This window comes from Cadophora gregata, assembly GCF_030347475.1.
Source record: "Cadophora gregata isolate MNR1 chromosome Unknown scaffold_1, whole genome shotgun sequence".
In the NCBI taxonomy this organism is placed as follows: domain Eukaryota; kingdom Fungi; phylum Ascomycota; class Leotiomycetes; order Helotiales; family Ploettnerulaceae; genus Cadophora; species Cadophora gregata.
Window position 1 is genome coordinate 2,102,838 of NW_026695924.1, and position 25,425 is coordinate 2,128,262.

A 25,425-nucleotide genomic window follows, 5' to 3' on the forward strand; every position below is an offset into this window, starting at 1 on the left:
TCCTGTCTGTCCCTGCCAAGCAAGGTTCCGTGCTGCCCCCCCCCATCTCATGTCTACGGAGGTACAGTACCGGTTGGGCAGATCGTGGCCAGGGCGGAAATCCATTCATTGCCTTTCTAGTCCCTTGATCCTCTCCTCTCCTCTTTCTCTTCTTCTCCTCTTTCCTCCTCTTTCTCTTCTTCTCCTCTTTCCTCCTCTTTCCTACCTACCCTTCTCCTCCACCTCACCGTCGCTCGTCGCTCCCAACTCTCACCCCCAACCCCACACATTCATTGATTTCATTCCTTTGAGTCTTGTCCTGTCTTGTGCTGTCTTGTGACCCAGTGCACACGCACGCACGCACGCATCCACGTTCTTTTCACTCGATACATACATAACCTTTCGCTCTTTTAGACTTTGGACCCGACAGGAAGACAGACAGAAATACCAACGACTCCTTGACTACTGATAACATCTATTCGTTCGTGGCCTGGCACACGATAAAACAAACAGATCTCGTACGTTCTTTAGACTGGGTTGCGACGCATCGACTGCATTTGGAAGGGAAGAGAATCAGATTTTGGACGACGAAGAAACATCTACAGAAAGACTTTGAAGCGACTTAGGAGAGAAGATTGAAGGAAATTTTCAAAGCGTACTGGACTACTGCGACACTGGAAAGTCGGAAATTTGGATTATCGCTGTTGGCAAGGATTGACGGATCAGGGTGAATTTTGACGACATCCATATTGGAAGGAAAGACTGTCGGCAACCTTGTGGATATCGACGACACGACGACGTCATTTAATTCAATCTTGATAAGATTACCGAATCGGTCTTTCATTTGAAAATTCAAAATCAGGCAGCCTCGTCGCCGACCCCGCTAGCGAGCCACAACATACAAACCGATAAAGCGATAAATAATCTCGCGCTGACGACCTCTTTCGAACTTTTTCTCACCACAACAAAAAAAAATCCTCGAAAAGTTTGATTATTCAGTCTTTTCACTCACGCACTCTCTCGATCTCCACGGTAGATCGATCAGTCATCAATCATCAAATCATCTATTCTTCATTCAAGCATACGCTTTTATCCGTTCGATTGCTCGCTTCGGTCAGTCAAAATGCGCGGTTCTAGCAACTCTCCGGTCTTGAAGGCCGCCTTGGTTTCATTCCTTGCTGTTGGTCAGGTCAGTGCTTTCTGGCGCATGCCATGTCGCTCGACGACCGGTGTTGCGAGAATTGATCCTTTGGTTACGAATGGTTCGATTGCTGAGCACGTCCATGCTATTCATGGCTCTGGTGGTAAGTTCCTCCCCATGTCACTCGATACACTCGCGTCGCCCTCCCATACATGCCTGAATATTTCGAGAGTGTTTTAAGGACAATTGGCACATCGAATGCTGTCTAGCTGTCTTGACGCCCTCGAAATTTGGATCTGGAAGCTGACGTTTGTCGATCTAGGCTTTGGTATCTCTGCGGGTTACGATGCGCTCATTGGTGCGGACTGTACTAGTTGTGAGGTCTCTCAGGACAAGTCTGTCTACTGGCATCCAGCTCTCTACTTCCAAGGTGATGATGGAAAGTACACTTTGGTTCCACAGGTTGGCGGTATGCTTGCGTAAGTTTGATCTTCTCCTTTGTTTACTTTATCTTTTGCCTCCGCCTTCGCTTCAACACGCTCTCGCGTTCCTTTGTAACCTCGAATGGCACTCGATGTAACATACACTCTCCCGTCTGCTTGCGACACCTTGAATTTTCGAATTGTGGCTTCGTCTGGCGGCTTTGATGTCACTGTTTACTTCCTCTTACCGATGTCACAACTTCACATCTCATCTTCACATCTCATCTTCACATCTCATCTTCACATCTCATCTTCACATTTCAGATCTGTTTCCCCCCTTCATCAAACAATGTCTAACAATCACAGATACTACCTCCTCTACCCCAACGCAGGAAACACCTCCCTCTCCGCCTTCCCCGCTGGCTTCGAAATGATCGCAGGCGACACCAACCAGCGCAACTTCACCTACCCCGTCCCCGACGTCGAGAAATCCCTCTGGTTCGGCGAATTCGCTGAGCAGCCCTTCCTCCGCCAAGCCGCTCTGGGATTCAACTGTCTCAACTACGGCAAGACCCCCGAAGGTTCCCTCTACCGCCATTTCCTCCCAGACAAGGCTTACCTCGACGCCAACTGCGTAGATGGTGTCCGATTCGAGCTGATGTTCCCAAGTTGCTGGAATGGAAAGGATCGTACCAGCGAGGATAAGAAGAGCCATGTTGCGTACCCGAGTCAGGTCATGACTGGGGAGTGTCCTAAGGGTTTCCCGGAGCGTCTTCCTTCGCTGTTCTATGAGACTATTTGGGCTACCAACTCGTTCAAGGGCAAGAATGGAAAGTTCATCATCTCGAACGGTGACCCAACTGGTAAGTCATCTCACTCTCCACCTCTCCCACGCTCTTCTCTAAATACAATCTCAACTCCCCTTGAACACCTGACCAGACCAAGACTAACATCCTCCAGGCTACGGCTACCACGGCGACTTCATGATGGGCTGGGACCACGACTTCCTCCAATCGGCCGTCAACCAATGCACCAACCTCAGCGGCAAAATCGAAGACTGCCCCCTCTTCCACATCCAATCCGAATCCGAGTTCTCCTCCTGCTCGCTGTCCCTTCCCCCCTCAATAGCCAAGGAAAACGTCGCCTCGGGCCTGCCCAACATCCCCGGAAACCCCATGATCGCCAACGGCCCAGGCTACGCCGTAGGCGCCACAGCCGGCGGCGCAATGCCCACCAACAACGGCGGCACGAGTGGCACCGTCGTCCAACCTACACTGAGCTATGCCCCCGGCGTGAGTCTCGCTTCTAGTGAGACGTACGTCCCTGGTGCGATCTTTGCGCAGAAAGCTACGCCTTCACCTGCTCCTGCACCTGCTGTGGAGGCTAAACTCGATTCCGGTTTCTCAGCTGCGGCCGTTGCGGAGCCTGTTGTCGCTCCAACTCCTTCTCCATCTCCAAGTCCCGTTCAGCCAACTACACTGATCACCACCCCTGCTCCCGCTCCGCTCGTTACGCCTGCTGTCGATCCGTCGTTTACGGCTGATGGCGCGGTGTTTACGACTGAGTATAAGACTAGTAGTGGGCCGAATGGCGTTGTTGTCGAGGAGTTGATTTGGGTGTTGGATGTTGTTACCGTTGGGCCGGAGGCTACTCCTGGTGCTGGTGCAGGTGCGGAGAAGAAGAGACATTTGCATAAGCATCGTCGGGGTGGAAGATTCTTATTCTAAGATTCTATTCTGATTTCCTGCTCTGCTCTGCTTTGTGCTGAACTGGGCTTGGGCCTTGAGTCTAAAGTGGATGAGAGGGAGAGAGAGAGAGAGAGAGAGATGGTGGATGATGATACCCTGGCATTTTTGATTTGAGTTGAATTGTTTTGAGTTGTTGACTTTTTGCATTCTTGCATTTTTGCATTTGAGGGTTCTCGCTGGCTTTGAGACGCGACGATGGAGTGAGTGAGTGAGTGGTTGGCATGCGGCCGGGTATGGGCACCTTTTTTTTTCTGCTTTCTAGTTTTCTGATTGAGAGATGGATGGATGGACGCAGGTGGATATGCATGGATGAGATTGCGCCTGCCGCTTCTGGAAGTGGGTTTGGTTGCCTCGAACCTAGGTACATAAGGGAGGAGGGGTAGGATGGATGGGTGGGTAGGATGGATGGGTGGCAGGTATACAGCATATGCATCGCATCGCATCGTAAGGCGTAGAAAAATGCACGGAATGAAATATTGATATTCTCGAAACTGAAAAAATAGTTTGTGAGGTTATGTTGTGAGTGGGTGGGTGAGTGAGTGGGTGTATGGATTCAGGCCGAGGTGTAGGTAGGTACGAGTACTGCGAATGTGATTTAGTAAGTGCTGTGTGCGTTGATTTCATATCATTACTTTCATCAAGTGCACACACACTACGTACATAAATAAGTTAGCTTGCTGGCTACCTACTGGAAAGAGATAGATAGATATAAATCTACATACATACAGAGGATATATGTAGGCAGAAAAAATATTCTCCAAAAACTGGCGTGAGGAATGCTAGTTGGTAGGTAAGAAGGGAAGTCAAGGTAAGAAAGATCATCAAGTATTTATGTCGGATAGATGATTAATTACCATGGGGGGAATGAGTAATTTATGACTTGAGATATTGAAACGAATGTGCGAATGGTGGTAGGTAGCTTTGGTGAGTATGGAATGGAGATGGAGGTGGAGGTGTTTTCTTTTGCTTTGGAGATTGCTATACATACATGAATGTTGAGCTGAGCTGAGCTCTTCCAAATGCAAATGCAATGTGATACGATGCGATGCGATGATACACATTTCTACAGTTCTCCTCTGTCTTTCTAGCTATAATAACATATGATAGAAGGAGGAAGAATCAAGAAAATGTCTTTATACAAGCGTCTTCTCTCTCCTCCACTAAGGGGCCTAGACCGTGACCAGTCCAAGTCAAGTCAAGAGCGACTTCACTTCTCCTTGGACGCCAGCTTCGCCCTCTTCGCCCTCCTCGCCTTCGTCGCTAGATTCTCCAACCTAATCTCTTCCTTCCTCGCTAGCCTGATCTCCTCCCTCCTCTTCAACTCATACGCCTTCTTATCCTGAATCTGCCTCTTCGCCTGACTCGTCTCGCTATTATCCCTCAACTTCTCCCTCCCCTTCTCAACAACCCCACTAAACGCCCCCGTAATCTCCCCAATAACACCCGCCTTCTTCTCCGCCGCAGCGCCCGCATCCTGAAACCTGGAGTTCAGTTGCGATTGGGACAGGACGGGGTTGAATGGTGCTGCAATTTTGAGATCGCCGCGGAATTTCGGGGCGCCTGGTGCGTTGGGGGTTTTCTTCGCGGGGAGAGGTATCATGTTGAAGTAGTTGCGGAACCAGTCTTTGCGGAAGAGCGTGGCTTGACCCATGGAGAGGAGGCCGGAGACGAAGAAGGAGATTTGCACGGAGGCGGGGAGCCACCAGGTGCAGAGCAATGAGAGGGCGGGGAATCCCCACATCAGGGCTTTGGTCATTTCGGGGGAGAGGTTCATAGAGCCCATTTCGCCTCCTTTCTATGTGTTTGTTAGTATCTGTAGCTTGATATAGTTCGAGATATGGCGATGCATGTCAGGAGACAAGTCGGCAGCGGTGGGAGGAGAGACTTACGCGTAGCAATGTATGCAACACCGCAGCCGTAGCAATCGGCAAGACTAAGAATGGATCTGGAACAGACAGGTTGTAAATCCACAGGAATCCACCTGTCTCCAAGCCTGGCACGGGAATAGCCGACATGGCTTTCAAGAGCCTGAATGTTCCAAATCCAGCGAACACCTGCAACATAGGCACGAAGCCCTTCCACAGCTTGACACCTGCCCGGCTACTAATCATCTGCATCTCAGCTCTCAGCTGCATCACCAAATCGGTATTCCCCGCCCGGTTGGCCTCCTGCATTTTGGTTGTCAGAGGTTGCGTAATTGGCATGATTGTCTGCATCCTGGCCGCGTTGTCTGCGGCACCGATATAGGCTTTGAAAAGGACGGCTCGCATGGCGATAGCTGCGAGGGAGATAGATACCCACCAGGGAGTCCCGGCATAGATGTGGATATGCTCGATGATCCATTGCATTAAAGATGTTGGACCTATCCCGAATTGGAGGCCGAGTTCGTGGAGGTATCCAATGTGTTCGGGGATGTCGTAAAGCGATTCGGATGTGAAATCTGTGGCGCTGTCGAGGGATGAAGTAATGTTTGACGAGACTTCTGATGCAGATGCCGTGGGAATTCCTGTTGCTGCGGAATTTGCACCATCGGTAGTGGTAGTGGAGGAGGCATTTGTTACGAGTGTTGGAGCTGGAAGAGGAGTTGTGGATGCAAACCGTACGCTGGCGGCATTTCGTATTAATTTGTTCGTCTGCGATAATCTAAGATTGCTATATGTTGTCCCTGGGAGGGTTGCGCGGTTCTGGGAAAGGAGTCCATGGGCTCGGTGTTGTGCTGGTGTTGAAGAGAACTGCAGGGCATGGTGAGCGATTGCCTGGCTCCAAAGGACGGAGCACATACTTGTCTGGTTGTTACAGGTTGTATACGTCGTCTGCCAATCCCAATTGCCTGGCTGGACCAGCGGAGGCCTCTGCTGGGAATCATGTTGTGTGGTTGTGTTGATCGGGCGAGGCGCAAAATATTTTAGAGCTGGATCTGGGGATGATGTCGTGCATCCCTGCATTGGGGTGTACTAGCGCGTATTGACATGGGAAGGTTCTGGGTGAGACGGGACACCACCGTGGACAATTAAAGGAAATTTACATAGCACTCTTGTATTTCACATATTTAGGGTCAGCTCATAGGGGTATCAGTTGCGTTATAGCGCTGCATTGTGGTTGACTCGCTTGATGTAGTGGTGTATTTACACTTCTCGACTTTACCAATCTCCCTTCAAACCACCAGCTGAACAAACGGCGCCTGAACAAATATTCGCTGGAACCACTTGTCCACTATAGATCAGATCCGTCTTTGTCCTATTTTGAGTTTATATGCCAATACCATGGAACTCCCCAACGCCTTTCGAATGTACATGCAAATCTGCCCTCGCGCCCCTCACTCCAAGCTTGTCAAATCATCCAAGTTTCCTTCCCTCCGCTTCCTCTCCAAAGGATCCTCCCTAACCTCAATTCCTGGTCCGATCGAGTGCCTTGCTCTCCCACCAGGGAATACCTGCAGGTATTGTCAGTTATGCTGATGCCAAGATGGAATGCCTCCTGAACAATGGCAGTGCAACATCCGCCAGGGTCGCGAAGCAAAGTTCATGGACCCGCGACAGAGTGCAAAAACTCCACAGCAGTACATGCAAATGAGATATTGCATACCTTTGTGCCTCCCCATCCTAACCTAAATGCAGCCTCATGAGCAAAGAGCTCTCCGAATCCCAACATAAGCCCATTGATGAATGGCAGAAGCAAATTGATCGCAGCACCCCGAAATAATCCCCATAATGTAGGAGGGCTGTATAGAATCATTTGCGGAGAGCTCGAGGATGATGGGGGAGACGGCGAGAGGTCATCGTTGCCGGAATACTGTTCGGAATCGGAGGGTATAGTCATTGCTGACTCGGTCAGAGGGTTATTTTCGGAAGACATGGCGGGCTATAGGTTGCCTTGCGAGATGCAGACAAATTTGGAACCGTAAAGAGTAGAATGTGAATGTATGGTTGTTCTTGTTGGGGTCTGGAGATAAATTGAAGTTGAAGGTGAAGCTTGGTGTTGACGGCATGTTCCGGCCCCGGGAAGGCTGGACAAGCTCCCACCTCCATTTCAGGTCCGGCGGGGTGACGAGCCAAAGGCTGCCTCGCCTGGTTTGGCTCGCCTCTCGATTATTTGAACGCGGTTTGTCAACATCAGAGGCAATAAAGAGACTCACTAACTGCACCGGAAATTCTGTTCGTCAAACCGTCATCCTAATCTCGAAATAACTCCCCGTTTAATACTACAAGAATACCACAACCATGGCAGACAACCAGAACCACGACGACCTCATTACTCAGTTCTGTAGCGTCACTGGCGCCTCGCCAGAAGCTGTACGTTCAAGCTCAAATACCTCATATTTACCTTTACAAAGCTAACCAAGCTATATCTAGGCTCAACAATACCTTGCTACGAACGGATGGGACTTGTCTGGAGCTGCCACGGAGTATTTCACTGCAGGAGAAGAGGCGGCTAGAGCTCCAGCAGACGAGAATGAGGCACCAGAACCACCATACACCGGACCTCGAACTCTGGATGGCAGACCCGCACCACAATCAATACCAACCGTCGGTTCAAGCTCGAGGTCGGCGCCACCAAAGAAGAAGGGGGGGATCGCTACATTGGGGTCATTAAATCAGGGTCAAACTGGTTCTCACGCTGGCCATGGTCACAGCCATGACGACGACGATGACGACGAAGATGATGACTACCCAGAGGAGGAGCCGAGAGATCTGTTTGCTGGAGGAGAGAAGTCGGGTTTGGCTGTGCAGGATCCTGCCTCGAATCGCAATGATCCTCGGAAGGTTGTGAATGATATTCTCAAGAAGGCTAGGGCGTATGTATATTCTCTTGTTTTGGATGATGACCTTGCTGACTTTATCAAGAAATGCTGCCAGACCAGGTGGACCAGGACCAGGAGAACCATCATCATCTGCCCCACCAAGTCGATTCCGTGGTAATGGTCAAACCCTTGGTGGCGACGACACTCCATCCCAAGTTATCCCCGATCCCCATGCCAATACCGCTGCGCCAGAAGGTCCAGTCCAAGTCCGGGTTCTACATCTCTGGGAGGATGGTTTCAGTGTTGAGGATGGGCCTCTTCGCCGTTTCGACGATCCCGCAAATGCTACCGACCTCTCAATGATCCGTTCAGGCCGTGCTCCTCTCCATCTCATGGGTGTTAATGTCGACCAGCCAGTTGATGTCCAACTCGTCAAGCATGATGAGAACTACAAGGCCCTTCCAAAAAAATACAAGCCATTCAGTGGCAGCGGTAACAGACTAGGTAGCCCTACACCCGGTGCATCATCCTCGACTGCTGCTCCTGTTGCTTCCTCCCAGCCAAGTGCTGGTGTCGCTGCTATTGAGCCTATCATCGATCCTTCTCAGCCAACTGTTGCTCTCCGTCTCCAACTTGCCGATGGTACCAGACTCCCCGCTCGATTCAATATTACCAGCACCATTGGCGACGTCTACAACTTCGTCAATGACGCCGCGCCAGGTAGTAGCGAGAGACCTTGGGTTCTGGCCACCACCTTCCCCAACAAAGATCACACTGACAAGTCTCTTGTCCTTGGTGAGATGGCCGAATTCAAGCGTGGTGGAACAGCGGTACAGAAGTGGGTTTAGAGCACCTACAAATTGATATCAATATGATGTTTACGGGGATATGAACAATGGATGACAGATGATGACGATACTGCATCCATTCCATTTAACTTACATGGGTGCTACTGAGAGCTGCCATGATGGCGTTTGGGATGACTTTGACAGATAGATGGGCCGATGGCTGGCCCGCCTGGGTATCTTTCATGGATGTGGTGATGGTCTGGTTTACTTTTAGATGGTCCATAGATAGAGAAGCAAAGCTAAACGGAATAAAAGTCAGAATTCTCGATTATACATCCCTTCTCGTCAAATAGCGGGATGTCGTATTACTTTTAGAGCTCTTAGGCTCTTGATCATACTTTGATTTTCCGTGATTCGGCTCAGTGGACTGAATAGTTGCGGCATAGAAAGTAGACATCTCCGTGCCTAACGAAGACCAGCAGCAAAAGTCGACATGAATGAATGGATGGTGCTTACCATACTTATGCCATCTTATGTCGCTCTACCGGACCGTATGTTGTCAGTCTGCATCTCCTCATCGTGTATTGGTCAACGTCGATGGTTCAAAATACCTTCTTCCCATCACTCGAAGGTAAAAAGATAAAGCTTACTTCTTATCCTCCCGAAAACAAAAAGTTTTTGTGAGAGCAGGGCTTGCACATTGACAATAAATATCTCTACAATCACAATAAAGCCATTCTGCAGGTTCCCCCCTCCCTTTTGATCAAGAACTCAATAACTAAGCAAAACTTTTCATTACTCTTGCAGAGTCGTTGATCGGTTCCGAAATAAGATGTGCAGTTTCGGTAATTGAGCTTGACTGATGGTGTGGAAACAGACGTCTGTAATTTCTTCCTGTAGGTAGGCTCCAACGCTTGTCAGCCAATTAGAGACAGATTCCCGAAGGTGCTTATATACTTCTCCCTCCACGATCTAGGCTTCTCAATTCTTACTTTACAATTCCCAGTTCAGCGGGGTTTCCATTCACTAACCTGTTCGCAGCACACTTTCAGCGGTAAGATGATTCCACGATGTGGACTACTTCCAAGCAAGGCATTCACAAGCCAACTCACCTGCCTATTCACTTTTGATCGTTCAGGATCTATCAGCCATCCTGCTCATGCTCTAAACCAAGGTAAACCTCTACTGCAGATATATGAAACCCTCCCTTGTCGTCTTTGCTTGATCTTCATCAACGAAAGAAAAGGTCAATGATTCGGATTCCAAGTTGAGTGGTGAGTTGTAGTTTTAGAGGTGTGTCTCCCCTTTCGGTTTGGGTCAGAGGTCTGTAATTTCTGAAAGGGAAGTGGGAGTTGGTGGAGCGGCGTTGAGATTAGAATTAGGGAAGCTGAGGTATGTTGTATCTCCCCAAGAATGGGCAAGAATTGAGCTGGGAAGATGGATGCATGTTCGAAAACGACGGTGGAGTAGATGAAATGGCAATGAGAAAGATTATGACAGCAAATGCACGAGCCTACACAATTTCTAAAAGCCGGAAAAGCTTCATTGCGTAGATATTCAAGTTACAAGGTTTCAGGTACAACGACTGGGATATTGTAATGCGTATCTGACTTTGAGATATTCATATTTATCTCGGCCATCCATGACACTTTTCTCGAAAGTTCTTCAACAGTGCGATTGGGGAGACAAAGCTACGCGCGCGAGGGGGCTGTACATTATAACCTAGCTGAAAACAGGTGAATTCTGCATAGGCTTTGAGAACATAGTACACGTCAGGCTCCTAATATTCCACACTAGTTCTTCTTTATTATCGTGGTTTTCTTTGGGAAGTTAATGACTAGAGTTCTGACATAGAGTTTCTTCAACCCTAATATAAATACTTCTCTCTCTTTCAAGGTTTTCACGCACACATTTGTCAGTCATTCAAGCAAAAGCTACTGTGTGTGGACCTTGGCATTGTAGCAAATAACTTCGCCATTTAGGATGATGTGGAGGAAAGCCGAAATATCAACGGAGGAAATGTTGCTTATTCTATGGAGCGATAAATGCTTATTAGAGGGTTCGGGCTGTCAGACTACGTCTGTTTATAACTATTGACAGCAAAATTAGGGATGAGAGCAGTGTGAGACATTTGACAACACAATATCTTGGACATTTCGCATACATTCTCCAGCTTGGATATACGCAGTGGGAGAATGCTTCCATCCGTAATTGGCTGACGCTCCCTCCAGTCAAGTTCTATGCAGTTCCATAACCAAAGCGCTGTCAGAGGTCACTACTCTCCTCATTGCGACAAGACCACGTTCGTGTACTTGCTTGCTCAGCGTTCTTGGTACAAGATGCCTTGCACACATATTCACCTACCAGAGGCCCAGGAGAAATTATACAGAATCATTGACCTGTAATCTTACTTGCTTAGTCTCTATAAATAATGATGAATGATGTGAATCTGACAAGGTAGTGGTATATATTGGATGTTTAGGGCATGCTAAACGAGAAGAAAGCACGGGTAGACCAGAAGATCGAGACATGCAGATTTCTTTTGCCTAGAACATAAAGAGTGAATGAAGTGTGTCATCCGGGATGAGACCGCAGATCTTCTTGCGATTCCTTTCCAAGTGAATGAGATTGAAGTAAAAGGAAATTTGGTGCTTGTGAAAACTCCAATTCTTTCTCTGGCAGGATGTGCAGGACCAAGATATATAAGATCTACCCACCTCCTCGTAGTTCTCTCTACTTCGAGACCATTCAAAGTAGTGATCTAGTCCCTGGTCCTTCAGAACATGGCACCTTCAACTCCTGCGCCGATGTATCGAATCCAACAGATCCCCAGCAAAGGAAGAGGCCTTATTGCAAGCCGCAATATCACTCGAGGCGAACGAATCTTCTCCGAGAGCCCCTTCTTCATATTTCCAAACATCGAAGAGACGACACCCACAATACAAGTTTTCGGCCCGAAAGTCCAGGCCCTGGATACCGAACAGCGAGGCTTGTTCGAAGGTCTCTACAACAATTTCAGATACTACGGTGTCCCCGCTTCGATTGGAATCATCAAGACGAATGCTCTTCGAGTGGACCACGAGACTGATGCAGTCTTTCCCACGTTCTCGATAATCAATCACTCCTGTCTACCGAATGCGTCGTACAGCTGGAACGGCAATATCATGAAAGGAACTCTACACGCTATTCGCAAGATCTTGGCAGGTGACGAAATCACTATTGCGTATGGCGACCACGGACGAGGATCTGAGGGTCAATTTTCCTGCCTCTGCCCCCTCTGCACAAAGAGTGACGGAGCTGAACTCGCCATGAGCGATACCCGTCGAAAGGAGATGCTAGAACTGGAGGATGAGATCTGGCAGTGGGGAAGGCCAAGACGAAATCCTGAAGAGTTTCTCAGACTGTGCTATAATCTCGAGTGTCGTTTGCGAGAGGAGTACGATAATGCTCCCACACCGGCAGTGGCCGAGGTGTATGAATTTGCGGCGGGAATTGCAGCTCGGCACAGCGATGCGGGACGGGTCATTGCTTTCATGAAATGGGCGTATGCGGTGAGATGCATTTGTGAGGGCGAGGATAATCCCAATACGCAGAAATGTGCTTTACGGATGGAGGATGCCAGAGCTCATCCTAAATGGGGGAGAACGCAGTGGTGGGGTGCACAGCTGGAGAGACCGCCGACCTATTTGCCGATTGAGGAGTATGTGAACTGGGTCTGGAGATGGGGAAGATGAGGTGCTGTGTGGTGTCACTATGATTATGAGATTGGTCATTTTTGTGTTTATTGGCGTTCCTGGCGATTTCTGGGGTCTCGGGATGGTATCTGGAGGAATGCTGTGATATGTTTACATTACCCCACATTGCCTCGCTTATTTGTACTTTGGAACAGATGCATATTTTGTCTAGATTATCTTTCGGGTTGATCTGTAAAACGCTATACTTCAACTAATGGAAGATCTTTTGGGGAAGAAAACCAGAAGACATTGGGGGAATGAGATGCTGCTTCTATGAGACACGGATAGCCTATCATTGAATCGAATTTCCAACGCCACTTAAGTTTTCCATTTCCCTCTAAGATCCAAGAAAAGACCGTTAGAGACATTTGAAGGCTGCTAAACGTTCAAAATACAATCTCTGAAAACTCTAGAGATTTACTCGTTTCCGAGAATGTTTGCAGCCGTCTGCCCTTCTTTAATCATAGCTGTTTGGCAGACGGACTTTCACATTCGAGAAGTTCGCGACCGACATAGAATCTTCAAGGGCTCCTGACACTCTTCTCGTTACATTCTATCAGAAAGATTAAAACACATTAATATAGCTCGATGGTCACTATCCGCTTCGGGTACCGGACACTTGTGCAAGTCAGATAGCTTGGCTATGGAGGATAGGCATGCGTCGAGCGTTGCGTATCTGAGTTGTGCCAATGTGGGACATGTCTTGAGAAATTGGGGCTGTGAGAAATGGAAACACTGCTAGAAGATGGAGACAGTCGCTCGACTTGGTAGACTGTCGATGTAGTTATTTGGAAACCTCCAAACTTTCAAGTGTTTGGTATTGTTGAGGTATTTGGCAATCTAATTCTGGCAAAATGTCAATCATGTGCCAGATTTATCTACCGTCATTCCGCAATCGGTTTCATCAAAGTGCGAGACTTTTAGAACAGAAGATATAAGTAACCATAATCCAGGCTTGAAGACACTCTTAGAGCTCCTTTTTAATAGCTTCGCCATCTTCCTGATTCTTCTCCCCTCTACATTCCACTGGTAGCCAGCAGTGAGCCATGCCTTCCTGTCTACGCTTTGCAAGCTCAGCTGCTCCCATAGACGTGGCGAATAGAAAGTGCCCCGTCTGATTCGCACTTGGAGTATCGTTGATATTGAAACCCAACGGTAGGTAGGTAATTGCAAGAGCGCTCTTGACAACTTCGATGAAGCGAGGATCAGACGCTGACTCACCAGTCAACATGAGTCTATCGACTCGACTCGATCCAGCGAAGTCACGAATCCGCTTTTCCACCCGATACCGGTACTCCTCGCTTGAGTTTGCGGCCAATGCTTGTGCGTTTCCCAGATCAAGGTCAACGAACGTGTTCCCACAATAGCTTCGTCGGGCGGTGCTCGCTCCTCCGAGCGCAGCAGTCAAAGCAGTATGGCTATAGTCTAGCTGAAGTATCTCCAAATAAGGCCCACGAAAGTCTTCCAAAGTGCATTCGTAGGCATTCGTGTAGATCCTGCACAGCCCATCTCCATATCCAGCTGAGGCAGCTGCCATGGCGGTCAAGCCACTAAACAGAACGTTGTTCTTTTCTGCAACTAGATCCTCCATCCTCAGATAATCAAAAATATCTCCTATCTCTTGCTTCGTTAGACGAACGCGATCTGGCGATGATATCGCAGCGCCTCTTACACGCTGTCGCAAAAAAAGCTTGAGCTTCTCGTCGTAATGCCGCTACCATGCCTGCCAGGATCTTGACTTCTGGAGTCGCGGGTTGCCATAAGAGTTTCTTGAGGAATCTGACGATATGAAATCGAATCCACACATTTCTGGTTGAGATGTCGTCTGCGTCGACGCCTGGTGGTGGCCTGCTACCGTCAAACATTCTTTGGATCGGTGTTGTTGCAAAATGGGCCATCAGGCTGATGTATTCTGATGAACCTGGAACTTGGGCTACAGGAACGATGGTACCATTATTATATTTGACTGATACTGTTCTATGTAGCAAGCGTCAGTGAGCATTGTGATATTCTCGAGGTATGATCCTAAGTACCCGTAGCTGAGCTCAAGGGCGAATCCAACTGCAGGTGCAGCGGCCCTGTATTTCGAAGGACATTTGCATTTAGGAAGAGGACAAGTAACTATTGGTTCATAATATTCCACGATTGCTCCTCTAGCCAGCAAACCAAATGCCAGAAGACAAGAAAGATGTCCTACTCGCATCTTGCTTGAGCCCAACGAATCATCAAAGTGGAACGACTCGGACTAGAACTTTTTATTCAGATCAAATATTGGAGAGGGCTATCATGAGTAGAAACAAGATTCCAGGCACCAACAGTTGTTGGTATTTGGAGAACATGTGACCTTGGCAGCACACACCAACCAAGTTCGCTTCCAACAGCGCCAGCGCAATTGGGTTCGCCATTTTCAAGAAGGGCAGATTTCCACATTCAGATCAAAAAAGCCAACAACATAATGACAATACCAGTGTTCAAAGTCAAATATGAACTATCCATAAGAGATCCATTCATGAGCCAACCTCGTCACCACACGGTCCTGTTCCTCCCGTTCCCGAAACATTCTTCTGGCAGTGGCACCATCCACCATGTTGTCGGTGATTTGGTCTCTGGCATGAGTTATGCAACTCGCTCCGAGGAAGATCCCGAGTCCATCCAGACGTTTTATTCGAAAGAGCTTATCGGCCACGTCAAGCAAGACAACTACCCAGCAATGTTCGAGGACGTCTTGAGCAAGCTGGATCCACCACCGAAGCAAAGAAAGTTCAGAGTCGAAACCATGAGAATCGAGCAGTGCAAGCCAGACGGAAGCTGGTATGAGGAGGGAGAAGAGAAGGATCGTATGTGGAAATGTTCGGAGTGGATTGAAGAAAAAGCTGTGCCTGCGCTGATTGATGCGGGGCTGTTGAAGTGAGAAGGTGGGTGGCCAGGAATTGGACCACTTCGACATCTGAACATTCAACATCACAGCACAGCCATCACTGGTACCCGTATCTGGGGTTTTGTGATTATCTCTCGATGCAAATCAGTGAACAAGGAACTCCTAAACTCAAATCTCCAATTTTTCAACCGCGATCCAATCCACCCATAACCCTTCCTCGGACACCAGCGGCAAGCCCACCACTCCATTGAGTTGCAGGTATGGTTCTCACCATATTGATCTCCTGTTGACTCATCAAGTCACCGACCCACGGTCTCAAATACTTCTCAATATAATCACTTGGTACCCCGCTCTGCAACCCATGCTGGATAGCTTTGTGAACCCAAACAATATAATCCGGTTCAATAGTACCCACTTCAAGTCTCTGAACATCAACGTAAGCCAGTGCTTTCACTGTTTTCTCCTCTTCCTTTCCATTGACGATCCGATGCACATCAAGGTAGTGTTTCTCGTAGAGCCAAGGAACACCCTCGGATGTGTCAAGTGCTTTTTCGTCTTTCCCAGTCAGAAAGTACAGAGATCCGTATACGATGTCGCCTGGAGACGGGATGATGGATGCGTATGAGGTGGAGTTGATGATCCATTTGTAGTCTTTCAGAATCGCGAGACCAACGTAGAGACTTCCAGGACATCTCTGCCGCATCGTCACGGGAGAAAGGTTGGACGAATAGCCAAGATAAAGGGCAGTGAACTCTCGTTCTGGATCTGACATTGTGACGGCCGTATTATTAGAGCTTGAGACTGAGATCAAACCTTGACAATTAAATTGCTGGTGATATATAGAGGAGACGATTCCGTTGTGCCGGTGACCTGTATGAGGAATGCGGGGTATTAGTGACCATCTAGCCTCCTCCGACTCTCGCTAAATAGAAAGCTAATGACCCTAAAACAAGTGGTGGAGGCGAGAAAGTAAATATTGACGGAGATTGGAGAAAGTTCCGAGGACGGTAAGCAGCAAAAAAATTTGTTATACACAATCCTTGCTTAACAACATATCCCCCAATCGCGAGCATCAGGGTAGCCAGGACATGATTGGTTCTGCTGCCGAAGGCTTGCAGCAAGCCGCAGACATCTCGTCCTCCAGTTCTGAACGCAATCATCAAGGATCCTCCAGCAAGAGCACATATTTGATCTTTGTAAAGCACAATTTCGATATGAATTCCCTGCCGACAATGCTTCCACCCCCGTTCTACACGTCTCTCGTAGGACCTGACGACATACGACTCATCTGCCTCCATCCTGGTGACACGGCCAGTCTTGTTTGCGATCTCAGAATCATTTCTCTATCGGACAGCACGAGTTATGAAGCACTATCCTACACATGGGGCCTCGATGACCCAATACTTGACAAGCAGTCCTTCTCTATTACTTTATCTGACAGGAAGTTCTCCGTCGCCGCCAACCTCTACTTTGCACTCAAACGACTACGAGAAGAGAAGCCTCGAATGCTTTGGATTGATGCGATATGTATCAGCCAGGACGATCTTTTAGAGCGAGCTCAACAAGTTCGAATCATGAGCAAGATTTACTCCTCAGCAAGCAGAGTGTTAATCTGGCTCGGAGAAGAAGAACCTACCGACAGGCTTGCATTTGACAATTTGCGAAAATGGAACGAACGTCTCAAGTCTCCTGAGATTGCAGCAGATCTGTCTGCTCATATCTGGAGGAACGAAAGAGCAGAACTTGATTCCCCTGCGTGGCCTGCGGTTGGTTCCGTGCTATCTCGACGTTGGTTCCGACGTATTTGGGTTATCCAAGAAGCGGCGATGGCCAAAGCAGCTGTTGTGATCTGCGGACCTCAGATTGTGCATTGGGAAGTCTTGGAAACTGTTCTTCATCACTTCAACAGGAACAGTATGCAAGGACTCTACTTTTTGAATTCTCGTGGAGAAGCGACAGCTATTGGAGGGACGACAGTCACCAGAATACGCTCTTTCAAAGAGGGCATCAGATCTGGCGAGAGACTATCGCTTCTGCATTTGCTCCTCTATACCACTAACTTAGAATGTACTGACCCTCGAGATATTGTATATGGATTACTGTCCATGGCGCCAGAATCTCTCGCAATACCGGTCGATTACACAATTCCGGTTCAAGACCTTTTCGCGCACATCAACAGAGAAATGGTTGATAGTGATAATGAATTCAGCTTGCTGTCTTTCTTCGATGCACCTTCGTTGGAAAATCCGATATTGGCTACACCTTGGGCACCGAATTGGCAAGCCAGAGACAATGAGCGGGCCGGATTCTCCGAATTTCCCAACAGATTCGCCGCAATGACTCTTGACACGCAGCGGCCCAGCTTTTCAAGGGACGGCTCCAAGCTGAAAACTCTTGGTGTTATTTTCGATGAGGCCCACACCATTGGAACCACATGCTGTGCTTCTTACTTGGACAAGGATGGCACTCAGTTGCATTTCTCACACGAAATGATGGCTTTCGTTGACACCTGTGGGAGAGTTGCCGCAGGATCTACAGCATCATACGATCCTCCTCAAACGCTCGAAGAAGCCATTTGGAGGACGATGATCTGCAATACCACAATAGATAGCGAGACGGTCCCCAGCTCGTATGCACAGAAGTTCAACACCTTCAAGTTCTTCATGCGCGCTGCCCAATATCCTGCTTTGATGGCAATAATTCCTGCTGATCAGCGCGAAGTGAGATATCGCGAGGCAAACGAGTTTCAAATAGTGCTGGATAGATGGATCCATGGTCGAGTGTTTTGTAGAACGAAGAATGGATATCTGGGAATGCTTCCTGTTGGGTCCAGACCCGGGGATGAGATTTGTGGGATTTTACGGGCAAAGACGCCGTATGTGATACGGAAGAAGTCGAACGGTTGCTATCAGCTCATTGGGGAATGCTATATTCACGGAATGATGAATGGGGAGCTGTTTCGTTTGCCCAATCTCAGGGCGAGGGTTCAAGATGTTATTCTGGGCTAGTCAAGCGGTGGGCTCTATATCTTCCTATGTTCTAATACGTTGTTGCGGACCATGTGACCATGTCCTCGTCTCAACATATATTTGCTTCTATGGAAGCTTGTTCACATCCCCAACACCCTCGCTTCGTCCACAAGATACCCACTTGCAGGTATAGCTGTTTGAGACCTGTAATTATGCAACGCCATTTGTCACGTTTTCACCTGTCTTCCTCCTTTCCGAGATAGCTTTCGACCCATACCTGCATGTCCAGGCCCCTCTTGGCGATCAGAAGGACAATCAAACCAGCCATTACGACCAGGCAAGCCACTGTACATGATCAGAACGTAACTCTCTCATATAAAAGAGGCCACTTACATATAGTGAACGCCACACCCACACCAATTGTGGTAATCAAGGGGACAATGCTAGCCGTGCTTGCTGCGCCAAACATGTATTGAATGACGTATTTTCCGCTAATGGCTTCTGACCTCTTGTATGGCAGGACCTCTGAGACATATTAGCGACTTCTTTATCCAATCCGAAATGGTGAGAGTTGTACTTACCGGCGGTATAAGTATTCAACCCGTTGAAACTTCCCATCAACCCCGCACCAGCCACAAAGCTCATGATGACCGGAACAGCCATTCCTCCGACTTCCTTCTGCAACGTCCATCCAAATGTCAATGCAGCTCCAGGGACAACGAGTATCATAGCCAGAAGCCCACTGTTCAGTCTGTCTTGCGGTAGGCGGACTCCTTTGCGTTTGAGCATGTATTTCTGTACAGTGTGGTCGGAGAATTGACCGCCGATGATGCTGCCGAGGAGGAAACCTGCTCCTGGAGCGATGTAGAATAGGCCGCTGATGAGAGGTGTCGTGAGGTCGAATCTTGGATTGATGATCTCGCGAATGGAAGATAGAAGGCCATATTGTAGTGTGGAGAGGAGGCCGCATGCAATGTCCTTTGCCATTCATCAGTCTACTTTCAGTATATTTGCGAGGGGATTTAGTTCGTTACTTACTGCAAGAAGCACGTTAGGGTACACCAATGGCTGGAGGAGCTTCAATGGATTGAATAAAGATCGGATATCTTGGATGGATGATGGATGCGACTTTTCGTTGTCGGTAGCGGAAAGGTGTTTCGATGTTGGACGGATGTCGGGAACAAAGAGCAGTGATGCGATCAGTCCAGCAGCAATCATGCCGACTTGAACCCAGTAGATCGTTCGCCAAGTGGTATATGTCACAATGATGCCGCCGATGATGGGACCTAGGATCTGTAAACGCGGTGTCCCGTCTACCTGGGCTAGGTATACTGAGAGTTGGAGCCTGACTTACCAATTGCTGGCCCACTGACTGTAGCAGCTAGAAAGCAACCAACTGCACGACCTCTAAGGGTCTGTATTTGTTAGTGATGATAAAATGATCGGCAAGTCTTGACGTCGGTGGATCGAGATCTTGAAGAGGGGCTGGAAGAACTAACCGGCTCAAAGATATCAGCCAGGATAGTCTGGCCAACGACCATGAACAGAGTACCTTCAAATGCTGATAGGGTCCTCATGCCCACAAAGACTCCCAAGTTCGGAGCCAAAGCAGTACCAACTGAGCAGCCCAGAAATATCGCGAGCGCCGCATTGTACGCTTTCCTCCTGCCAAGTACTTCAACCAAAGGGCCAGTAATGAAGGATGAGAATCCCATGCAGAGAAGAAACCCCGAATTGGTGATATTGAGAATGGGAACAGTCGTGTGAAACTCGGCACCGATTTCGGGTGTTGCTGGAAGGAGGGAAGTGGTGGAATAGCTGGCAACTAGGGCCATCCAAGATACTGTTGCGAGGACCAGGTATTTTCGCCATGTTGGAAGTGAACAGTGAGGTGCTTGTATAGCTGGTTCAATATTCGTTGTTTGTTCGAGGTCAAATATGGACGTGCCAGGAGTTGATGTTGCCGATACGGTCATCGGAGCCGAAGGGTTAGACTTTTGGGCAAGCATCATGTGAGATGTGATGGTGGGAGTGAGAACGTGAGCGTGTGTGGAATACAAACAAGATATTGTGGCGCGACGGAACATATTTAATGAAGATCTATGAAAACAGAAGAGTCATAAATTTTCGTTGATGGGGTGCTGCATTTTCGATTTCGGCGACGAGGATTTTTGGCCGAGCCCACTCTTGTTGTGACCCACCAGTTGCTGGTACCGCATCCGGGCATCAAAGATCTGCCCCGAAGTGCAGAGAGCAATTAAATCCTGTTCGTACTTTTACTGAGGATTGAGGTTCTATATTATGTCCTGTGCACCCCAAAGAATGCTTTTGGTGGGGTCGAGGTTGTCGCCAAGATCCGAAAGTGTTCCTCGGCAGACTTGGATCTCCCTCCTGCAGCTCGACTTGTTGCTTTCAAGACCGTAATTTTAAATTTCACCTATTCTGTCCATTGGGGCGTGTTCCAAAAGTAGAGGGAGCTGCTTGCATCACCCGACAATTCAGCTGGGTTCAATAGGCCAAGATCAAAATCGGATTGCGCCAGAAAGCTCTGCATCGTGGGCTCCAAGAAAGCCATCTCAGTTGTGAATGCTCCAGGGGCATTCCTCATAGATGCACTCGTTCCACTTGCAAAGTTCGTTGAAATGTCCCCATTTTCGGCAGCTATCGAAAATGTGGAATCCGGGAGGCCAACTCTTGTTTCATCGGTGTTCGTGTCATCTCGTCTCCCTTTGTAAATTTCAAGACTCAACTTGATTTCATCCAAGTTTCTGGAGAACTCTGATGCTGCCAAATTTCCATCTCCGCTCATACATTGAAGTACTTGTGCAGCTGTCTCGAAAGCTTCCATGTCACTCATCGCATTTTCAGTCGAGATCAGACTCGACATAAGCATGACCATCGCTGCCGAGAAGAGATATTGGACGCTGAAATATCCGAAGATGGGTAATGATCCACTCGTCCATTGATGAATGATCAATGAGTGTGAATGCTTTGCGGCGTGTATGCAAGCTTCCGCTAGAGTCAATGCTGCTTGCGAAACACCGTCCCGGCTCCCACTTCTCTCGGTGGCTTGCTTGCTCATTTGAGTCACAACGCGAAGCAGCATAGGTCGAGTAGTAAGGATAATTATCTGCTCTATCAGTAGTTTTTCACAAGGTTTCGCAACGATTGTCAGCTTACTTGGTTGAAAGAAAGGTGCAAAGAAACGATGTACTTCGGGTTGATACGCCCAGAATCTTCGGACTTCAACCTCAGGTGTTCGGGAAGTGTCTCTACCCATGATTTGAGCGACTTGAGCAATTGCTGGACTCGCTGAAGAAAAGTCTCTTTGTAAGTTTTCCGGCTATATATCTTCACTATCGCCTCCCCAGCAATTCTAGCAAGCTTGACACTTGCAGTTGCGTAGTCCGTGTCTGAAAACTGGTCGTCGTGTGATTCCTTGGGGGAGATTGTAGTTGGCATGTCCACATGGATATCCTCGTCCAGAATCGAGTTTGGGATACCCATCTTCGAGCCCCACATACGGTCAAATATGTAGATCGTCCACCAGATCCGTACGCGGTGCTCACGCTCAACTGGATCCAAAACTTGTGATGGCCCGAGATTGTGATTCATTCCAATGACTAGCGCATGTCGCATGGCGTTTCCGATCAATAGGAAGGCATGGTGACGTCTATTCAATGAATAAGAGAACAATGACTGGGATACATATCAGCCCAGTTCATAGATAATTAGGTCAAGAGTCCTACCAGGAGTAGCAGATTCTCGATATGCGTGATAGTAGGCCGCTCTGGAAGAATCTGAATGAGAGCAAGCGACTTGGAGTAATAATTTACTCCCGGAACCTGGCCAGTAGATGAGTTTGATCTTATGGAATACACTTCCCCTAAGGCAAATAATGTGAAAAACTTGCACTTATTTACCGGAGAGTCGAAGTTTTGAGTCTCGTATGTCTCTTTTAGAGTGTCGAAGGTGGACTTTCGACACATCATGTGGTAAACTCTGCCAGCTTGATGGAAGGCAACTTTCAACAGCAACGATGCATGCGTGAAGCTTGGCCATGGCACATCTAAATTACTTAGTGCAGATAGAGTAGCCTCCGACATATACTGCGTACGGGGGATATGGGCAGCTGTGGTATTGCCAGTGAGAAATCGGCGGAGCCGAGTAGCAAATGCGGTACATGCAGCCTCTCCAACATAAATTGGAGGAGCGACAGGATCGTAACTTTGAAACCAAGCTTGGTCGCCGATTATGGGATTTCTTCGAGACTGGTCTGGGTCTGCGTGGTCCTCAACTCTCCTGGGCTCGATATCTGAAGGAGCATCACGTGTCGGCGTTCCAGGCCGATCCCTCAGGCGCTCATTTTCGGCGAGTAGCTGATCGATATAACTGGTACCAGAGCTATTAGTCCATCTATAGAGCATTTCCGCCGGCTCGATTATGCCTGTAGATTACCTTTGACTAACAGTTATTTTACGATCACGTGCTTGATACTGACAATCATTGCCGACGCCGCTTTGAACACATTTTGCGCAAGGCTGTTCTCCAGTACATTTGATCTTCTGGGAATGGCATCTTTGACAGCTAGATTATTTACCATCAGCGTTGATCTCGATATCTACGGCCAGGAGTTACACTTACGCCACCTTCTTCTTCGGCCTCTTCGTCGGCGGCGACAGTGAGAATTCCTCAGGAGGAAAGGGCCTTTTATCGGCCATCGTATTGATGACGGTTAGTAAGGCGCACAAGCCGAAGACACAAACCCCAAAACTGGTCAAAAAGACGCATTGATCGCTAAAAAGAGACGTGTAATGTTCTTCGGTCCTGGAGAGAGGAGGCCGGTGAAAATCTGGTTTCACCGATTCTCGCTTCCACCCGTCTCAAGCGTCTCGGCACATGTCGCCGAGTAAACTTGTAGACTCTTCAGCGTATATAGATCGCTGCTGAAGTTGACATGAGTGCAACAAGGAGAATGGTGGCCCGAGTCGTTACAGAATGCACATCATGTTGCGCTACTTGCCCGAATATTCAAGATGGGCTCAACTTGCTTCGGCTGTCAGATCACGTGACTAGGATCCATCAATCTTTGTTTACATTCCGATATCCAGGTCAACTTGGGCTGGTGCAGCTCTCTTCAGATGTAGATAGTCCATACCTACCTTAAATGGATCTCTTCTGCTCATGTGATATGCCGAGCCCTGTTGGGAGTCCAAATTTCCCGAACGTGCCTTCCATACTAGACCTCACTTCCTCCGATCGATATGTCGCTGTGCTGTCTCTCATGCACGTTCCTCGCTGTGATATGCACCCAACAACGTCACTTGAACCTACCTGCCTATATTTTAGTCCGAAACGTTTCAGCAATTCTTGATTTGGCCACCATTCCTTTCGACATCATCCAGCTTGTCCCCTAACATGCCAAGCTATGTTGCAGTCACTTGCACAGTGCCTCAACGCAAGATATGGATACAAGCAACCCTGATGGCCATCGGATTCCATATCTATACTGTCTTTGGGCCCTCATGGGCGAATCTCTACATCTCCATCTTCGTTGGATTTCTAATCAGCTTGATCGGCCTGAATGGCATCGTAAGTTGCAGCCAGGACCAATACAGCCAATGGCTCATCCAACACTTCAAACGACTCCGAGAACATCAGTATTGGGCAGCTGGGCAGGATGAAGATAATCATTACAATATCGGTCAAGCAATAGAAGTGTGCAAGGAGATGGAACTCCAGAGCCTGTTGTCTTACCCTCACGAACATTCTAAGCGATGTGCGAGAGGCTGCTTGTTGAGGCACAGTGATGTCTTTATCATATTCGGAGATCATCGCGCTGAACCTCTTGCCCCGAGATATGCTAGGAATGTACTCGAAGGAAAGGACATAGAGTTCGCCGGTGGACTGGACGAGAAAGCGGAGGACACCGATACCGATCTTTATACAGGCATAAATACCCCCAGGACAGACGTTGAGGGGAAGAGAGATGGCGACGAGGATGGCGGATTGTTGAAAGACCAAAAAGGCGATGATTCTCTGGATAAGTCGAATGAAGCTCGTGAAGCAGCAGGAGGTGGAACAGCTAGTGAACCAGAAGCCCAAGAGACCTCGGACTCAAGTTTGCCGAAAGTCAAAGGTCCACATCCACAGAAGAAGAATGTGAAGAGGAAGTGGTGAGGTAGAATGATTACTTCTGTTGCTGTTTCTACTTGGTGGCACTGTGACAGTCCAGTCCGGACAAAGCATTTCAAATGGTGTGGAAGGAACTGGCAAGGAGCATTCTCTTGCGCATGAGTAGCAATCAGTTCTCTTGTGGATCATACACCAGATACAATTGAATGCAATTATCGTCTTTACTCTTCCATTCAACATTTCGCACAATCGAATTTACAACTGAAATTCAGGTGAAGCTCGAGGATTCCAGAGAGAGGTAGAGGAAATATCTTCTTGCATTCTATTAGTTGTGCTGGACAGCTCATGTATAAAGGCTTGAGTGTGGGAGGGTAGGGATCGGAATAGGTGCGGTAGTTGTATGTTTCACGAATAGCAGGCCCCACTGCGAGGGAGTCGGTGGCGGATGGTGAGTCGCTTAGATGTGGGGGGTCATGCACGTGATGTTTACATCGGCTGTGGATCTGCTTGAACCCGCAGTGGGACCTTCCCCCTCTCCCACACCAGCGATGCCTAGGTATCAGACCTTAAGCGAGCGGGTTCATTTCATAAGCAATACCTCTATGGTAATTTGATTGTTCCAGACGAGTGTTGCTCTTCCGTGTAATCAAATCATATCTGTTCAAGACCACATTCTGGCGGACATGCGATATGCACAAACGGTGAAGAGGATTACATGGGGGTAGAACGAAGATGAAATGAACACGCCCATATCACATCGTAAAATACCCCGTGATCTTCAAAGGAAATGATTCGGAAGCCCTGCAAAAACGGATCTACGCAGTTGCCGCTTCCACAAGGCTCCGCTGCCTGACCACATCGGTGGCTGGCTGTGTCTTTAGATAATCAAA

The 25,425-nt window shown here is 48.3% G+C and overlaps 13 protein-coding genes across 13 annotated transcripts; 6 read left to right on the forward strand and 7 right to left on the reverse strand.

Annotated features, from left to right (window-relative positions):
• The first annotated feature begins 202 nt into the window (after positions 1 to 202).
• ONS95_000712 (uncharacterized protein) lies at positions 203 to 3,791 on the forward strand. Its single transcript, XM_058493882.1, has 4 exons — positions 203 to 1,283; positions 1,443 to 1,599; positions 1,909 to 2,405; positions 2,503 to 3,791. The coding sequence occupies exons 1-4, from the start codon at positions 1,103 to 1,105 to the stop codon at positions 3,267 to 3,269; spliced, it is 1,602 nt and encodes a 533-aa protein (XP_058364084.1). The 5' UTR covers positions 203 to 1,102; the 3' UTR covers positions 3,270 to 3,791.
• A 706-nt stretch (positions 3,792 to 4,497) lies between these two features.
• OXA1 (Mitochondrial inner membrane protein oxa1) lies at positions 4,498 to 6,156 on the reverse strand (the record flags this gene model as incomplete). The annotated part of the gene is made up of 3 exons (XM_058493883.1): positions 4,498 to 5,085; positions 5,180 to 6,022; positions 6,073 to 6,156. The coding sequence occupies 3 exons, from the start codon at positions 6,154 to 6,156 to the stop codon at positions 4,498 to 4,500; spliced, it is 1,515 nt and encodes a 504-aa protein (XP_058364085.1).
• A 450-nt stretch (positions 6,157 to 6,606) lies between these two features.
• Positions 6,607 to 7,145, reverse strand: ONS95_000714 (uncharacterized protein; the record flags this gene model as incomplete). Its single annotated transcript, XM_058493884.1, has 2 exons — positions 6,607 to 6,723; positions 6,876 to 7,145. 2 exons carry the CDS (start codon positions 7,143 to 7,145, stop codon positions 6,607 to 6,609), a joined length of 387 nt encoding a protein of 128 aa, XP_058364086.1.
• Positions 7,146 to 7,284: 139 nt separating this feature from the next.
• On the forward strand, positions 7,285 to 9,416 carry ONS95_000715 (uncharacterized protein). Its single transcript, XM_058493885.1, has 3 exons — positions 7,285 to 7,582; positions 7,643 to 8,085; positions 8,135 to 9,416. Exons 1-3 carry the CDS (start codon positions 7,511 to 7,513, stop codon positions 8,877 to 8,879), a joined length of 1,260 nt encoding a protein of 419 aa, XP_058364087.1. The 5' UTR covers positions 7,285 to 7,510; the 3' UTR covers positions 8,880 to 9,416.
• Positions 9,417 to 11,602: 2,186 nt separating this feature from the next.
• ONS95_000716 (uncharacterized protein) lies at positions 11,603 to 12,553 on the forward strand (the record flags this gene model as incomplete). Its single annotated transcript, XM_058493886.1, has 1 exon — positions 11,603 to 12,553. The coding sequence occupies one exon, from the start codon at positions 11,603 to 11,605 to the stop codon at positions 12,551 to 12,553; it is 951 nt and encodes a 316-aa protein (XP_058364088.1).
• A 967-nt stretch (positions 12,554 to 13,520) lies between these two features.
• On the reverse strand, positions 13,521 to 14,144 carry ONS95_000717 (uncharacterized protein; the record flags this gene model as incomplete). Its single annotated transcript, XM_058493887.1, has 1 exon — positions 13,521 to 14,144. One exon carries the CDS (start codon positions 14,142 to 14,144, stop codon positions 13,521 to 13,523), a length of 624 nt encoding a protein of 207 aa, XP_058364089.1.
• A 10-nt stretch (positions 14,145 to 14,154) lies between these two features.
• Positions 14,155 to 14,756, reverse strand: ONS95_000718 (uncharacterized protein; the record flags this gene model as incomplete). The annotated part of the gene is made up of 2 exons (XM_058493888.1): positions 14,155 to 14,530; positions 14,587 to 14,756. 2 exons carry the CDS (start codon positions 14,754 to 14,756, stop codon positions 14,155 to 14,157), a joined length of 546 nt encoding a protein of 181 aa, XP_058364090.1.
• Positions 14,757 to 15,008: 252 nt separating this feature from the next.
• On the forward strand, positions 15,009 to 15,464 carry ONS95_000719 (uncharacterized protein; the record flags this gene model as incomplete). Its single annotated transcript, XM_058493889.1, has 1 exon — positions 15,009 to 15,464. The coding sequence occupies one exon, from the start codon at positions 15,009 to 15,011 to the stop codon at positions 15,462 to 15,464; it is 456 nt and encodes a 151-aa protein (XP_058364091.1).
• A 151-nt stretch (positions 15,465 to 15,615) lies between these two features.
• Positions 15,616 to 16,203, reverse strand: ONS95_000720 (uncharacterized protein; the record flags this gene model as incomplete). The annotated part of the gene is made up of 1 exon (XM_058493890.1): positions 15,616 to 16,203. One exon carries the CDS (start codon positions 16,201 to 16,203, stop codon positions 15,616 to 15,618), a length of 588 nt encoding a protein of 195 aa, XP_058364092.1.
• A 316-nt stretch (positions 16,204 to 16,519) lies between these two features.
• Positions 16,520 to 18,439, forward strand: ONS95_000721 (uncharacterized protein; the record flags this gene model as incomplete). The annotated part of the gene is made up of 1 exon (XM_058493891.1): positions 16,520 to 18,439. One exon carries the CDS (start codon positions 16,520 to 16,522, stop codon positions 18,437 to 18,439), a length of 1,920 nt encoding a protein of 639 aa, XP_058364093.1.
• Positions 18,440 to 18,635: 196 nt separating this feature from the next.
• Positions 18,636 to 20,487, reverse strand: ONS95_000722 (uncharacterized protein; the record flags this gene model as incomplete). Its single annotated transcript, XM_058493892.1, has 6 exons — positions 18,636 to 18,745; positions 18,794 to 18,925; positions 18,982 to 19,378; positions 19,439 to 19,686; positions 19,755 to 19,815; positions 19,900 to 20,487. 6 exons carry the CDS (start codon positions 20,485 to 20,487, stop codon positions 18,636 to 18,638), a joined length of 1,536 nt encoding a protein of 511 aa, XP_058364094.1.
• A 350-nt stretch (positions 20,488 to 20,837) lies between these two features.
• On the reverse strand, positions 20,838 to 23,121 carry ONS95_000723 (uncharacterized protein; the record flags this gene model as incomplete). The annotated part of the gene is made up of 5 exons (XM_058493893.1): positions 20,838 to 21,530; positions 21,581 to 22,099; positions 22,150 to 22,792; positions 22,859 to 22,987; positions 23,045 to 23,121. 5 exons carry the CDS (start codon positions 23,119 to 23,121, stop codon positions 20,838 to 20,840), a joined length of 2,061 nt encoding a protein of 686 aa, XP_058364095.1.
• Positions 23,122 to 23,818: 697 nt separating this feature from the next.
• Positions 23,819 to 24,580, forward strand: ONS95_000724 (uncharacterized protein; the record flags this gene model as incomplete). The annotated part of the gene is made up of 1 exon (XM_058493894.1): positions 23,819 to 24,580. The coding sequence occupies one exon, from the start codon at positions 23,819 to 23,821 to the stop codon at positions 24,578 to 24,580; it is 762 nt and encodes a 253-aa protein (XP_058364096.1).
• Between the last annotated feature and the right edge of the window lie 845 nt (positions 24,581 to 25,425).